Source organism: Sminthopsis crassicaudata, chromosome 4, assembly GCF_048593235.1.
Source record: "Sminthopsis crassicaudata isolate SCR6 chromosome 4, ASM4859323v1, whole genome shotgun sequence".
In the NCBI taxonomy this organism is placed as follows: Eukaryota; Metazoa; Chordata; class Mammalia; order Dasyuromorphia; family Dasyuridae; genus Sminthopsis; species Sminthopsis crassicaudata.
In genome coordinates this window covers 228,083,864-228,098,318 of record NC_133620.1, presented here as the reverse complement: position 1 = coordinate 228,098,318, position 14,455 = coordinate 228,083,864, and the positions used below count along the sequence as shown (strand labels likewise).

Here is a 14,455-nt window from a genome sequence, read left to right as displayed (position 1 = left end):
TTAGAAGAATTCTGAAGTATGTTGCAAATGGTTTATAGCAAATAATTTAAATATACAGTATACATGCAACATTATGTGTGTATTCTGGATGTGCATTTGGCACTCCAGAATTCGATCCACCAGAATCAAAGAGCTTTAAAGAATTACCACCAAAGATATCTAGAGCAGGAGGAGCAGTGGTTGTGGTGGTAGTGGCGGGTGTGGTGGCGGTGGTAGTGGCAGTAGCAGCAGTAGTAGTAGTAGCAGTGGCAGCTGCAGCAGCAGGAGCAGGAGAAGGAGTTGTTGCGGGAATCGTGGGGGCTGCACTAGTTGTAGGGGTAACTACAGGAATGCTGGTCTCAGGTGGCTTCATTGCAAAAAGATCCAGTTCAGGAGCAGTCTCTGCACTACCTTCAGATGGGGCAAAGGGGTCTTGTAAAAAGGAAAGTGGAGAATATATATAGAGAATCAGTAAGGAAGGAAATAAGAGAAAATAATCACAACCAAGGATAACATACACCATACACAGATATATACACACAAGGTAGGTATTTAAATGGGACTTTATTTCAGTGCAACCCTAACCAGTGTAATTAGTACACTTTTTTGTTTTTTTAAGAAATTTAAAAGTATGAAGGAAAAGATTTCAAACTCTAGTTGAGTAAGATCAGAATGAAGTGTGAGAGGAGTACATCTTTAGATCCTCAAAAACCACCTGACAAATTTAGTAATTTTTTACATTTACAAAAACATGCTGTTTATTAGTTACTTGGACTAGTGTACTAAAAAGTAATCCATAGCATTAGAGAAAAAAACAAAACCAAAAACATTAAGAAAGCATACTTGCATTGACAAAAATTGTCAATCTTGAGAAATTGCCAATTTTGAGAAGTATGCACATCTCTATCTTAATGTTTTAAGTATTGGTCTTAATAATTTAATTTAATGAATGATACTATGTATTCACAAGAAATCAAGAATGAATGATAAATTAAAAAAAAAAAAACTTAAAAAAACAACAACAACAAATGGCCACATCTGATTATAGGATTTATTACTAGAACATAAAACAAGAAACTTGCTAATGACATAAAACCCACCATTTCCTGAACATGCATCAAGTGCTGCTGCTACAGGGGTTGGGGTAGCTGGTGCTGCTGCCCCTTCAGGTGCTGCAGGGGCTTCACCAGGAGAAGCTGCAAAGGCATCTTGGGTGCAGTATTTTTTTTTAAACAATAGAAATTAAAAGAATAAAAAAGAGAAGAAAATATAGTAAAAGAACGAAGTTAAATTGCAGAAGAGGGTCCCTTATACAACATGAATTTTTAGAAATGTTATTTTTATGGGTCATGCACTGTTGACAGTCATTAAGTAAATTTGTCCTTGCATTCCTTCTAGTCAGTTATATACTATGTGGTTCAGTTTTGTTACTGCCAAGGCACATTAAGGTCCAAAAGATAACATGATTCTCATTGTATAAGGGTTCTGAGCAGCATGTTTTATGTAACATCAGAAATTAATTAGAATGGATGTTAAAAATTAAAATACAAGAGTAAAACTAATGTTAGTTAAGATAGTAAAATTTTCATGTTCAGTCAGATTTGCTTAAAGTTACTACTATGACACTTCTGACTAGTGGCTTAAAGGAAACATAAATGTCTTCTTTAATGCCAATCTAGATAGGTACTGTAATGTATATGGAATGCATCGGCTATGGTCTAGTTTCAAATGTTTCACAGGATAAAGCTATAATTTCAATAACAGCATTAAGAGACTTCTTAATTAGTGACAAGGATTAGAACTTTTTTAGTTAACAAAAGCATTTCTAGACAAATATAAAGATCTATTTTAAAGAAATAAGGGTTATGACTAAAGTGCCCTTATTGCTATTAAAATAATTAGCTTTCATTTTTTGGAAATTACAGTAGTGTTCCAATTAATATGAAAAACTTATCTTAAACTCCTGAAAAATGCTGGTTTGCTCTATTTATATGTAATATTTATTCAACATATATGTCATTATGACATTAGTGAACTATTTGTATCTAGATGGGTTATAATGTACTGAACTTATCAAGAGTTTATTAATGCACTTGCCAGAAACAGTTTCATTTTGTTAAGAGGTTAGCATTTAACCACATTCGACATTACTGTCAATTATTCTCCAAACTTTATTTCTGATTAGTTAGAACATTTTAGAAAAAAAAATCTGATAGGATACCTACTAAATGGAATCTAATGACAAGATAATATTTTTCATTGTCATGCCATATTTTAAAGTTTAACATATTTAGCTTTTTTGTCAAAGAATCTTAAATACATCCTGAATTTGGGCATGCATATACATATGCTTAATAACAACATTGTCTTAAAATAGCATCTTTAAATGTAAAAGAATGAAGATTTAGATAATATCATTTTAAATTAATGTTTCTCTCAAGCTGACCATTTAAATTATTATCAACATTTTAAAAACAAAGAAGCTCAAACTTCTATGGATTTCAAAATATGAACATTTTAGTATAAATCTGGTATAAATAATATGAAATACAATATTGATGCTTTATTTATAGAAGTAATGCTAAACAAAAGTAGAAAACCATGCACCCAAGCCACACAAATATATATATCTACCTACCTACTTATCTACATAAATGTATGTCCATATACTGACATCCAATGCTTAATTCTTTTAGTTCTATTAAAGGCTATTATTTAAAATTTACTTAAAACACCACTTCCTGAAAATGAATCTTGCAATTTCAATACTGTTTTTAGAGTTCAAAGGTACATTCAAGGTAAAGCTTATATTATCCATTAGTGGAATAGAAAAGAATGGAAAACATCTCTCTAGAAAAAAAATTTTATATCACTGTCAATACAAAGCTCAACAAAAAATAAGAATGATCAATATGCCCTCAAACTTTTTAAAACAAACAGTAGTCAATAGCTAAATTTTTATTCTTGAAAATTAAACAACCACCCACAAAACCAAGATAGACATCAATATGAGATGTATTTTAAAGAGTTTTTAGACAAATCTACAAACATTTTTTCCAATGTAAAAAATGTGCTGAACACTTTCCAAAACTTTCCCTTTTAAAGGACATTTCAACGCATTTAAATCAACAGAGAGAAAGCCTTAGTTACATGCTGATATATTAACACCTGTTAATAACTTCTTCTACAAGTTGAGTAAGGTTTTCAATAACTTCCAGAAATGGGGGAATTTGTTCTCCCACAAGTGACAGTATGGATGAAATGGCAGTTGAATTTATATCAGTATATGAATGAAAAAAATTTTTAAAAACCATATAATTTTGTGAGTTCTCTGAACAGTATATACAATAGTATAATTATTGGTGAAAAAAAATTGCCAAGTAGCTAAATTTCACAAAATCGCCATGGAATCCAAAATAGTAGAAAATTACAATATCTGAGAAACAATAAGTAGGGGTTTGATTTCTCCACATTTCAGATGTCTAGATCATTTAAATTCATTTTTTCATTTTAAATAGCTTTTCAATTAAATAAAGTTTTATCTACTATAAAAGATGACTAAGGTGGGGATAGTAGATAGCACAGTGGGTTTCACTGGCTCTGGCATCAAGAGGAGCCGAATTCAAATTTGGCCTTAGATTTCCTAACTGTGTGACCCTGGCAAGTCAAAAATGTGGTAACTGATGATTAACTTTCATCTGTGATTATGCATATATTTCAAATCAGACATACACACATATATGAAACAATATAATTTTTTAAAAGACAACTAACAACATTTAGATAAAACATTGGACACAAACACTGCAATCTGGCTTTTGACCTTATAGTTTTGGAAATTGTTTTCCCTAAGATCACAAATCATCTTTCTGGTCCAATCCAATAATGTATGCAAATATCTATACAAAGGGATAAATATTAATTCACTATTACTAGAGGAAAAAAAACATGTAAAGTTCAATTTAGTATAGAATTTTCCTATATTAGGTATAGCACATTTATATAATATTTTATGTTTTTTTTAATCTCTCAAATTTATTTTAATCTCTCAAATTTATAAGTTTTCCTGAGAAAATTTAAGTATAACAGGCAGTGAACCAGTCAGACATTGTGAGAATTTATGTAATCTTGGGCAAACCTTTCCTTACCTATATGTGCTTCAGGTAATGCTAGTGAAATCACATGTCCAAGGTCTGGTCAAAGTCCCATCCCATGGGCCCCATCCATGAATTTATCCAGTCTTACCATTAATGTACACATATCTCAGGGGCAAGTATGTAATTTCTACTTTGTAAGCTGTTAAGAATTTACATGAGATTTTAATTTATTTATAGCATTTCAGATTGAGAAAGAGAAAACAGCATAAGGTGACTGGAAAAATGAGAAGACAATTTGTGGGACTGCACAAAATGCTATTTTAACTCCACCAGGTATATTTTATCCTGAATATTACCTCAAATGCCTAACAACAGAGAGTTAATGAGACAACCTTTTTCCCCCCTTAGGATCAAAGATTCTAGGTAGAAAGGTAGAAAAGCTATTTAAGGGGAATCAATTTCTAACTTCTAACTTTGTAATTGAAGAAACTGAAGCCCAGAGAGAAATTATGTGTTTCAAGATACATATATAATAAGCATAAAAGTGGAATTTGGATCCAGGCCTTTTGATTCCAGATTCAAAGATCTTTCCTTTACACCAGATCCATTAGACCTTTATACCATGTGTGTTACTTATATTTTAAAAGTTAATGTATTTAAACAATCAAAAACATTACATCAGAAAATATTTAAATATCAGAATACCAAAAATTTTTTAAAAAATTATTTAAGTTGGAGCAGCTAGATGGCAGAGGGTTCATCACCAGCCCTAAAGTCAGGAGGACCTAAGTTCAAATCTGATCTCAGATACTTAACACTTCCTAGCTGTGTGACCCTGGGCAAGTCAACCCCAAATGCCTCAGGAAAAAAAAATTAAATTACTATTAAAATCAAGACTAAATATTATTATTTTGGTATTAATCTGAGGTGTTACCAAACACAAAAGCTCATAAACTATGCATTAATACTGATATTGTAGTATTAGTTTTGACTAATTATTACCATACAGAAAATTTAAATTTTAGCTACACATCACAGGATGTATAATAAATTTTGGATAACAAGATTATCAGTCCTTAAGTAATGAAATTTACTAAGCTTATTTTTTAAGCCCCATATAATAATATTTATCTAATTAGACAAGATACATTAAAAATATAAATCATGACACAATACAACTGACAAAATTGCTATACACATGAGGTTCAGCAAACTAAACTAATCTTGAAGCAATGATGCTAGTTTGCTCATTAAATAAAATACTATCATAATAAAAAATATTGAGCTAATACAGGTAGACACTCAAATTTTCACTATATATGCCTAATTATTCCAATAGATAAGGAAAGAGGTACAAGTCTTAGTGGAATCATGAAGAAATGATCCTTTTGGTTACTTTAGGCCACTATGCCATGGATACTATGTAATCCATCTTTGTACTTGAAGATATAAACTATGGAATCATAAAATATTTCCAGAATATCTACATTCTCCTTAAATCAAAGGAATTGATCTTATGACTATTACAACTTTTTAAGTGGTATAATAAAGAACCTTTCACTGTAGAAAATCTTAGGTCATTTAAATTCAACAACTATTTGAAAACCTATCAATCTTATTTCATTTTAAACAGCTTTTCAATTAAATATAGTTTTATCTATTATAAAAGATGACTATAGTATAGATACTAGATAACACAGTGGGTTTCATTGGCTCTGGAATCAGGAGGAGCCTAGTTCAAATTTGACTTTAGACTTTCTAACTGCGTGATCCTGGTAAGCTGGATGAAAGCTGGTGTTTCACTTTTATCTGAGTTGTTTTTTATGAGTAAATACTAAACTCCTTGCAGATGATACAACATTAAAAAGGCAGAAAAAGGCTTAAAAAACACTTTCAACACAAAATTATTGCTCAACCTGATGGAGTTCTAGTGGAAGTCAGAGAGTTGTGGAAATCCCCTTTTGGTCGGTAGAGGTCCTTCATGAAAAAATTCACAAACTCAAAGGGCTTTAAGTGGCAAAAATGGAATTTATTGTTGGATGAGAAGTCAGCTTTGCTAGAAAAACTGACTTCTTCAATGGCAAAGTCCTATTAGGGAAATAACAAAAAGTTTTTCCGCTGAGAAGAGAATGTCTTCACAATGGGCAGGGTCCTGGCAGCTATGCCAAAGGGGCAAAGCATGCTAATTTGGATATTCTGCAAAGAAGTGAGTTTAGAAATATCCTTTATGGAAAAATCAGATACTCAGGTTTCAGGGTGAAAAGAAAGCCAAAGTCCCCAGGCCTAGATCTCCAATTGAATGGAAATCACTTTTTGAAGGCTTCTGGATTTGGAATTTCCTGAAAAGGGTCTGTATCACGGGGCGATTTGCCTTAGAAAAGGCCCAGCCAGGAGGATATACTCTTATAGACTCTCTGGAGTCTGGGGGGTTGGGGGGGAAGGAGAAGAGCAGAGTCAGGAATCAAAGGGATCAGAATTTCAGAGTGTTAATTTTACAAATCAAAAGGGAACATAGTTTCATACCTATTTCTATCTCCTATCTTTAAGATAAGATGATTTATGCAATAAAATAGGAGGAAAATTAGGAAAAGACTGAAAAGTTACAACATGCAATAGATCATTTTATTTTTCTTAATCCCAAGATATTTGGGTATAAAACAAAATGTCAAATATGTATTAAATTCCTATCCTTTCTATCAAATATATTAAACATGTAGCCATGTCATTCACAGCACAGTAGTGTCTCTGAGCTAGATTAAAATGTAATTGAGAAATATCTAATAAAATAAATACAAATTGAATAAAACATAGACAATATTTTTCTAAGTCAATATGTAGCCTTCAGGGATTTTTATGTAGAGTTTAGTGGCCCCTGTTTCTATTTGAGTTTAACATCACTGCTTATTTTGGGAGTTTTATGAGAAAGATGGGCCTTGGGAGATTCTGAGGCAGTATTTCCTCAGTTGGAAGAGAGACGGAATGCTGCTACCCCAACACATTGCCTTCTTTCCACTCCTGTAAGAATCCTGCCAAAATGTAGAAATGGTACAGAGACATTTGATAAAATGACTGCCCACTTGGGTTTCTTTCAGGTAAGGAATGGAGAAGTAGATTACTATAATAGCATCTTGAATGGTCTGTTTTAAATCTCTTGTTACTCCACTCTTTCTTTCCTAAGGCTGCCAAAGTGATTTTCTAAAGTACACATCTGATCATATGACTCCCTTATTCAACCAATTTTAATGGTTCCTTATTGCTTCTAGGATAAAATATTGACTCGTTTGGCTTTTTAATGTCCTTCATAACTTGGCCCCAGTCTATTTTTTTCCAAACTCTGTGTCTTATTCCTCCCTCCAATATTCTAGGCATAGTGGGTTTCTCTTTGATCTTCATGCAAGATATTTCATTGCTCATTTCCAAACCTTTGTATTGGCCAAACATTGCCTGGAATTCATTCCCTCTTTATCTATACCTCAGGTAATCCTTTTTTCTTCAAAAGCAGCTTAAGCTTGAGTATAATAGGAAACTGAGGACTTCCCCCCCAAAAAAAGTCATTTGAAGAGAACCCCAAAACTTAAACCTCTTGCTTGATAATTCTAGACCCAATTTCAAGAGTCTGTTAATCATTAAGACTCTGGAAAGGAGAAGAAAGATCAGCCCCTCTAGTAAAAATATCTGCTCTCCTGGACCTTTCTTTACTTAACTTCTGAGAAAAAGCTAATTAATTAATGAACTGGAAACATTCTAAGGGAATCTGTAAACTGAGTAATTTCTATTTGTTGAGGAAGCCTCCTTGGTTATCCTAATTTAATGGATTACTTACCTCTAAACAAATCTCTTTGTGAGGGGATTATATGGTTTCTTATAAAATCATTAACTAAGGTAGACTGAGATTTAATTTATCTGGGAAATGAAATAGGGTAAACAGTTGAAAGCAGTTGTAAAACTGACCATCATAAAATTCAGGTCAAAATTTAAAGTTCATGTTACTTCCAAGCATTATTCTTGTGGTCATGACTATATAACTCATTTCAATCTCTGTGGAAATTAACCTCTCTAGACTGGTCTGGAGTCCATTCTGGAGATGTTCACTTCTTGCAAGTTGCTAAGAATAAATATTTCTATTCTTCATTTGAGATATCTTTGAGTATTTGTAAATTGGATTTGCCATAACACACAAGCTCTACCTTCTAGATAAATCCTCTCCCACTTCTCCAAAATGCTGCTTTCCTGTTCCCCAAATTATGTAACTATTTGGCATTTATATATGTATTTTCCCTTTATATTTGTTTGGCTTATACTTATATATGTACTTCTCTTCACCATTACAATGTAAGTTCCTGTTAAGAATGAATTGTTTTGTTGATTGGTTTTGTATCTCCATTTTCCAGTACAGTGAACAAAGATTTGATTGATTAATTTTATTGTTTTCTGCTCATAGGAACTTATTTTAATGGTACTTTTAGTATTTTAAATGGTCAATTATGTATGTTTTCATTCATATCATCAGATTAATGTTAGAAAATGTTAAATCATAGGTAAGCTAGCTGATTTCTATTCCACTCTCCTTATATTATAATTAATTCTTTAAAAGTTACCAAAATTTTCTCACAGTCTAGATTGGGATAAGAACAAGAAGGAAAACCTTCTGGTTTCTAATGTTAAACAATTCTCTAGAAGATAAAACATTATAACAAAATTTAAAATTATAATTAAACTACAAACATTTATTAAAAAGTGTTTGGTGAGATACAATAATAAAGTAATAGTCCTTGGCTATAGGAAGTTTATAATCTAGCACAAAACTATATAATCCAAAAGAGAATATAAGTGCTGGATGGATATTAAGTGCTATAAAATTTCAGAAAAAGGAGATTCACTTTTTTTTTTAGCCTAGGGAAATAGGAAATACTTTGTGTGTTGTATTAAGAAATGAAAAATTAGTTTAAGTCTTTATTCTAGAAAATACCCAGAAAGTTCTGTGGATCAGAGGTGGCAGGATTATTCTTTATGTTCAGATATAGAACATAGTAAAGTAATTCTATCCAAATTGATGCTAGACCTTAAAACAGAGACCAAACTGTCTCTGTGTTTCTAGAAACTACCTCTGGGTGTAGCCTTACCTATTCATCTCAAATGTTTTCTTAAAATTTGGAGCTAAAGACGGGAAGGTCAAGCTACAAGGAAGACTCAATTAACTATTTTTAGAAACTTTTAACTTCTATTTCTGAGTTCTTAGGAGAGAAATAAGAATAGCAGCATTCCCAAATTTCTATGTCTATAAAACAATATAATTCCATAGTCTTTGCGGGTAAAAATAGTCCCATTGCCTAAGGAGTTGCATCATTTCAGGTCAATATGTGACAAAAAATCAGATATCCATGTAGTTCTATTTGTGATAGGATCATTTTCTGCAAAGGTACTCCTTACCATATAGATAAGGTTACATGTATATTCCCCCCTTAAAGTCTACAACAAAGTTGTCCTTGGGTTTTCACTGACCCAGGACACCATGACTCAAGCTGTCCATCCCTTAATACAATTACATGGTGGCCTTCAGTCAGAAGGTATCCTGAAGGCCTAGCTCCACTCACACAGGTAGTTGAAATCTTTCAGATTTTTGTGGGCTCTCTTTAGATCACTATATGCCTTGCTGGACTAGGCACATTTGGAGACAACAGAGCGAGCTGCATCTCATCACTGAAGTATCTTTGTGAAATATCTCTTCTGTGTTATGACTAAGTAAACCTCTTTTTGTTAATTGTTGACTGACCTACCATTACCTCATTTTTGTTCTAACCACAGCTAACACACCCACCTGAGTTATCACCTACCCTCCATTACTATTCAATATCCACTTACTATTTAATGATAAAAGTTTATGGATTTCAGGCCATGTTTTAATACTAACTAAGGAGGAAGAAAAGCAAAGATCGAAATATACATCAACAAACATGTGTTCAAATGTACCTTGCCATTAATTCACTATATCACCCCTGGGTATGTCATTTGTTATCTCAAGGAACAGAATTATGGTGTATTATACCTAAGGTAATTTATACTTTAACATTTTAAAAATTCTATTTGACCATTTAATTGGATCAAAAGAACTAACAGTTCATCTCTACTGCAAGTTATCCTAAAACTGAGATGAACACTACAATTAAATATGAATATGTATACATACAGTTATTTGGATCTTGAGCCTTTGCTTGATTGTATCCACTTATTAAAAGGATTTTGTTTTTCTTTTCAATAGGGATGAGATGGAAAGGAGAAAATAATCTCTTATTAATTGAAAATAAAGTGAAAAAATGATAAATTGTAAATGAGATGCCAATCTGTATAAATAGGAGTTTACACTAGGAGTTCTCTGCGCTTAAGGGAAACAAAACAATTAAAAAACAAACAAACAAACAAAACAAACAATTCCAAACTTCCTCCAAAATGTATATAAAATTTTAAAATATTTTTATTACTAAAGCATTCTAAAAATTCTTGTAAAAAAATATATTTTAAATAGGTAATACATCTCAACTGACCTCCAAAAAGATCCACTTCAGCAGTGGCAGCAGTAAGAGTTGTAGTAGTTGAAGAGGAAGCAGAAGCAGTTGCAGTTTCAGCAGTGGTAGGAGGGCTAGGCTCTGGTGCAAATGGATCTGAAATCTGTGCTTCAGAAGGAGCAGCAGAAAGTGCAGCCAAAGAATCTATATCCACCAAAGATGAGGATTAAATAGAAAAGAGGGGAAAGAGAAGAAGAGAAATATACAGGGCTCCAAATATTAAAAATAGTTAAAATAAGACACTAACTTATTAATCAATTCAAAACTTTAAGAATTAAATATTACTTACCTTCTCCCAAAAGGTCTAATAATTTCCATTACATGATAGCAGTATAAAGAAACAAAAGTTAAAAATGAGACACTGAATATCTGTGGTAAAGCTACTACTAATAAAATTTACTTCTGCAAAGGAATATCATCAGTGTGAGGGTGTCAATAATAACCAAGAAAATGCCTAGACTTCGACCAACTTTAAACTGCATTTTAAAAATATAAAAAATGCAGACCTACATAAAGCCTAAGAAGTTCAATATTTGTATTATAAAAGATAAATCCAAAGTATTTCTAGTTCAAATACATAATTTTATCTAATTATATAGTTTCATTATAAGTACAGACTTTGTTTATTCTCTTCTTATCTAACATTTAGATAGTAATAAATACCAGAAAACTAATAAAAGTTTTGGATACCATACTTGAATTTGGTTTTACAGCCCTTCTCTCTAGAGTACCTCCCCCATTATGTCATCAGTCTTGTAATCCTATAAAAGAATCTTGTATAGACATTCAGGGCTGGATTCTTTGAGATAATAGTCTCTTTCAGCTCTGGGACCAACTATGAATCCATTTGGTCCCAGTAAATCTCTCCATTAAATAAATTGTTAAATTGTTCTCTAATCTTTATTTTGCTCAGTTTCTCCAGCATTACACAATGCTAGCCAAAAAGTATGTATCTGACTATGAAAAAAAAAAAGAGAGATTAATGTGTTTCACAGTCTAAATGGGAAAAAGAAAGATCTGGAGACATGATTTTCTGAGTATATACAGGAAGTAAAAATATGTAAAGATAAGAAGGAAGGTGGTATGTAAAAGTTTTGACTTGGGATATAGGAGTAGTTTTGCAAGCTAATAAAACAAAAACATCTGCAAGCAAAGCTACAGCCTAAGCAAAGAAAAAGTTCTGAGAGAACCACAGAAATTCCTAGATAGATTTTTTAAAAATAGTAATGGCACTCAACAAATCTGCTAGGTTCCTAGAGAGAGAGAGTCAATGGTGCCCTAATGTGGACCACCATATTATTTCATGTATTAAAATGTTTCAGATTCTAAAATGGACACTAAATTAAAAACAAACAAACAAACAAAACTTGTTTGACAGAAGAATCCCTATTTACAAAAATAAAAACAAAACCTTGTTATTTTTAAGATAAAACTGCCATTGGATAAAACTGATGGATTAGAGGAATGTGATTTATCTGGATTTTCCTGAAGCATTTGATAGTTTTTCCTAATATCATTGTGAACAGGTTAGATTATAGCAGTTAGGAGCAGCTGGGTCATGCAGTGGTTAGAGCATCAGCCCTGAAGTCAGGAGGACTTGAGTTCAAATTTGGCCTCAGACACTTAATACTTCCTAGCTGTGTGATCCTGGGCAAGTCACTTAACCCCAAAATGCCTCAGCAAAAAACAAAACAAAACAAAACAAAACAAACTAGATTATAGCAGTTAGATAGATTCAGAACCAGTTGGGTGATCAGATCCTGTTTTAAAAGTCAGTTTGGAGGAAAGCTTTTGTACCTTAATATTTAAGCCTTAGAATTAGCCTTCATATTTATCTTTATTAAATTTTGTCTCTTAGATTTAGTCCATCATTCCATTCCAGGAGGATCTTTCTTGATCCTCTATTTTCCAATATATTAGCAGTTGCCTTCATTTATTTATCAGATAAGCTTGTTACTTATATCTACATCCAAGTGACTGATAAATCAGCCATCTGGTATTTAACCTTTTGATCAACTACTCCAATAAAGGCACTGATCTCAAATTTATCAAATTTACAAATGACAAAGATAAGAGATTCTGCTAGCAAAGAAAATAGAAAAATAGGGGCAGCTAGGTGGGCGCAGTGGATAGAGCACCAGCCTTGAATTCAGGAGGACCAGAGTTCAAATCTGGTCTCAGACACTTAACACTCCTAGATGTGTGACTCTGGGCAAGTCACTTAATCCCAGCCTCAGAAAAAAAAAAAAAAAAAGAAAGAAAAATAAAGGTAAAAACAATCCCTTGAGAGAATAGAATATAGGGCTACTTGTTTTAAGAAGAAACTTAAGATGGAGAAATATGAAGTCTTATACTCAAATTTTAAAATTTAAAAAAATACTCAAATTTAAAAAAAATTCTAAAACAACACTGAAGATATGTAAATAGGCAATAAATAGTTCACTTGAAAAAGATGTAGGGCTTTAATTAGAACTACAAGTTTTATGTGAATTGACAATATTATATAGCAGTCAAATGAGATAATGTGATTTTAAAGGTATCATGTTTAGGAATTGAAGGATATAGTCAAATCATCTGAATTACTGGATTCAATTTGGGGCAAGGAGCACTTTTTAGTGATGGCATTGATAAGCTGGAGAATAACCATGATGATGTGGTATGGCTAATGGTTGCATCCCTTGAGGCATATATGTAGTACAGAACAGAGAAAGAGCTGCCTGAGGTTTACTAAACCTATTGGCCCATCTTTATTAAATAAGGATGAAATGATCATACCAAAAGAAATCTAGAAATAATCTCTAGGAATAATGATACTCTGAGCAGGAAACTGAAGAACTTGGGAATATTTGTGGTTTTTTCATTTTTCTTTCCAATTTAAGGCTAGAACTTTAGAAGAGAAAAGAATATGAAGAATGAAGTAGTTTAAAAGTTGAGATTACTAAGATTTTGTTTCCTGGGCCATAGCTTCATATAGAGTAAACACAATACATCATGAAAAAGACATGTGATAAAGAATAATCTTAACTTATCCTAGATTTTTTTATTATTTAAGTAAATGGGATCATGTTAAAAATGGTAATTATTGAAGACAGGATGATTTTACTAGGAAAATGTCATGCTAAACTAATGTCATTTTAAAAAAAGGTACAGAACTGGTAAATTAGGAAAATGCCATATACACAGTGTGCTTCCATTTTAGCTAGGCATTTCACAAAGTCTTTCACAATATTACATGAAAAAGATAGAGAACTATGGGCTAAATAACTACATAATTAAGTGGATCCAAAATTAGTTTATCAATTATATAAATAGAATGATATTAACTTTTTCCAAGATTGTCAACTGGTGGGTTTTTGATCAGGCAGAATAGCATTTTATTACAGAAGCTATATACTTCTAACTAACAGGTTATAATATAGCCATTTTTAAAAGTTTTCATTTTGGAAGAACATATATAAAAGTATGTCTCAGGGTTCTGTGTAAGTCTTGTTCTTTTCTGTTATTTTCTGAGTAGGAAACTGAAGAACTTGGGAATATTTGTGGTTTTTTCATTTTTCAGGCACAATTTGGCGCCTGAACAGGGACAGACACGTCCTGATTCCAGTGGAAAAGCCTCCCATCCAGATCTCAGTCTCTCTAACCCAGAACCGTGAGTAACGAGGAAACTTTGTTAAAGATTAAGTGAACGTGCTAATAGATAAATAAGGAACTTGTTAAGGGCTAAACCAGCAATCTCTTATAGTGAAATGGGGCAAACACCTTCTGTTCAAGGAAAATGTTTAGAGAGCATCATCAAGGTTATGAAAAGCCAAGGCT

General features: G+C 32.3%; 1 protein-coding gene across 14 annotated transcripts in view; it reads right to left on the bottom strand.

Moving 5' to 3' along the window:
• The window catches only part of SNAP91 (synaptosome associated protein 91), a 148,358-nt gene that overhangs the window by 27,556 nt on the left and 106,347 nt on the right, over positions 1 to 14,455 (bottom strand). For 6 of the 14 annotated variants that reach the window (XM_074310395.1, XM_074310400.1, XM_074310402.1 and 3 more), the window contains exons 14-17: positions 10,929 to 10,943; positions 10,619 to 10,783; positions 1,080 to 1,187; positions 148 to 411 (exon numbers count right to left, since the gene is read on the bottom strand). The exons of 2 other annotated variants lie outside the window; for them this stretch is intronic. In XM_074310395.1, coding sequence (XP_074166496.1) covers positions 148 to 411; positions 1,080 to 1,187; positions 10,619 to 10,783; positions 10,929 to 10,943 — 552 coding nt within the window. The remainder of the gene's footprint in view (positions 1 to 147; positions 412 to 1,079; positions 1,188 to 10,618; positions 10,784 to 10,928; positions 10,944 to 14,455) is intronic. 6 more of the 14 variants (XM_074310398.1, XM_074310401.1, XM_074310405.1 and 3 more) reach the window with 4 other exon arrangements.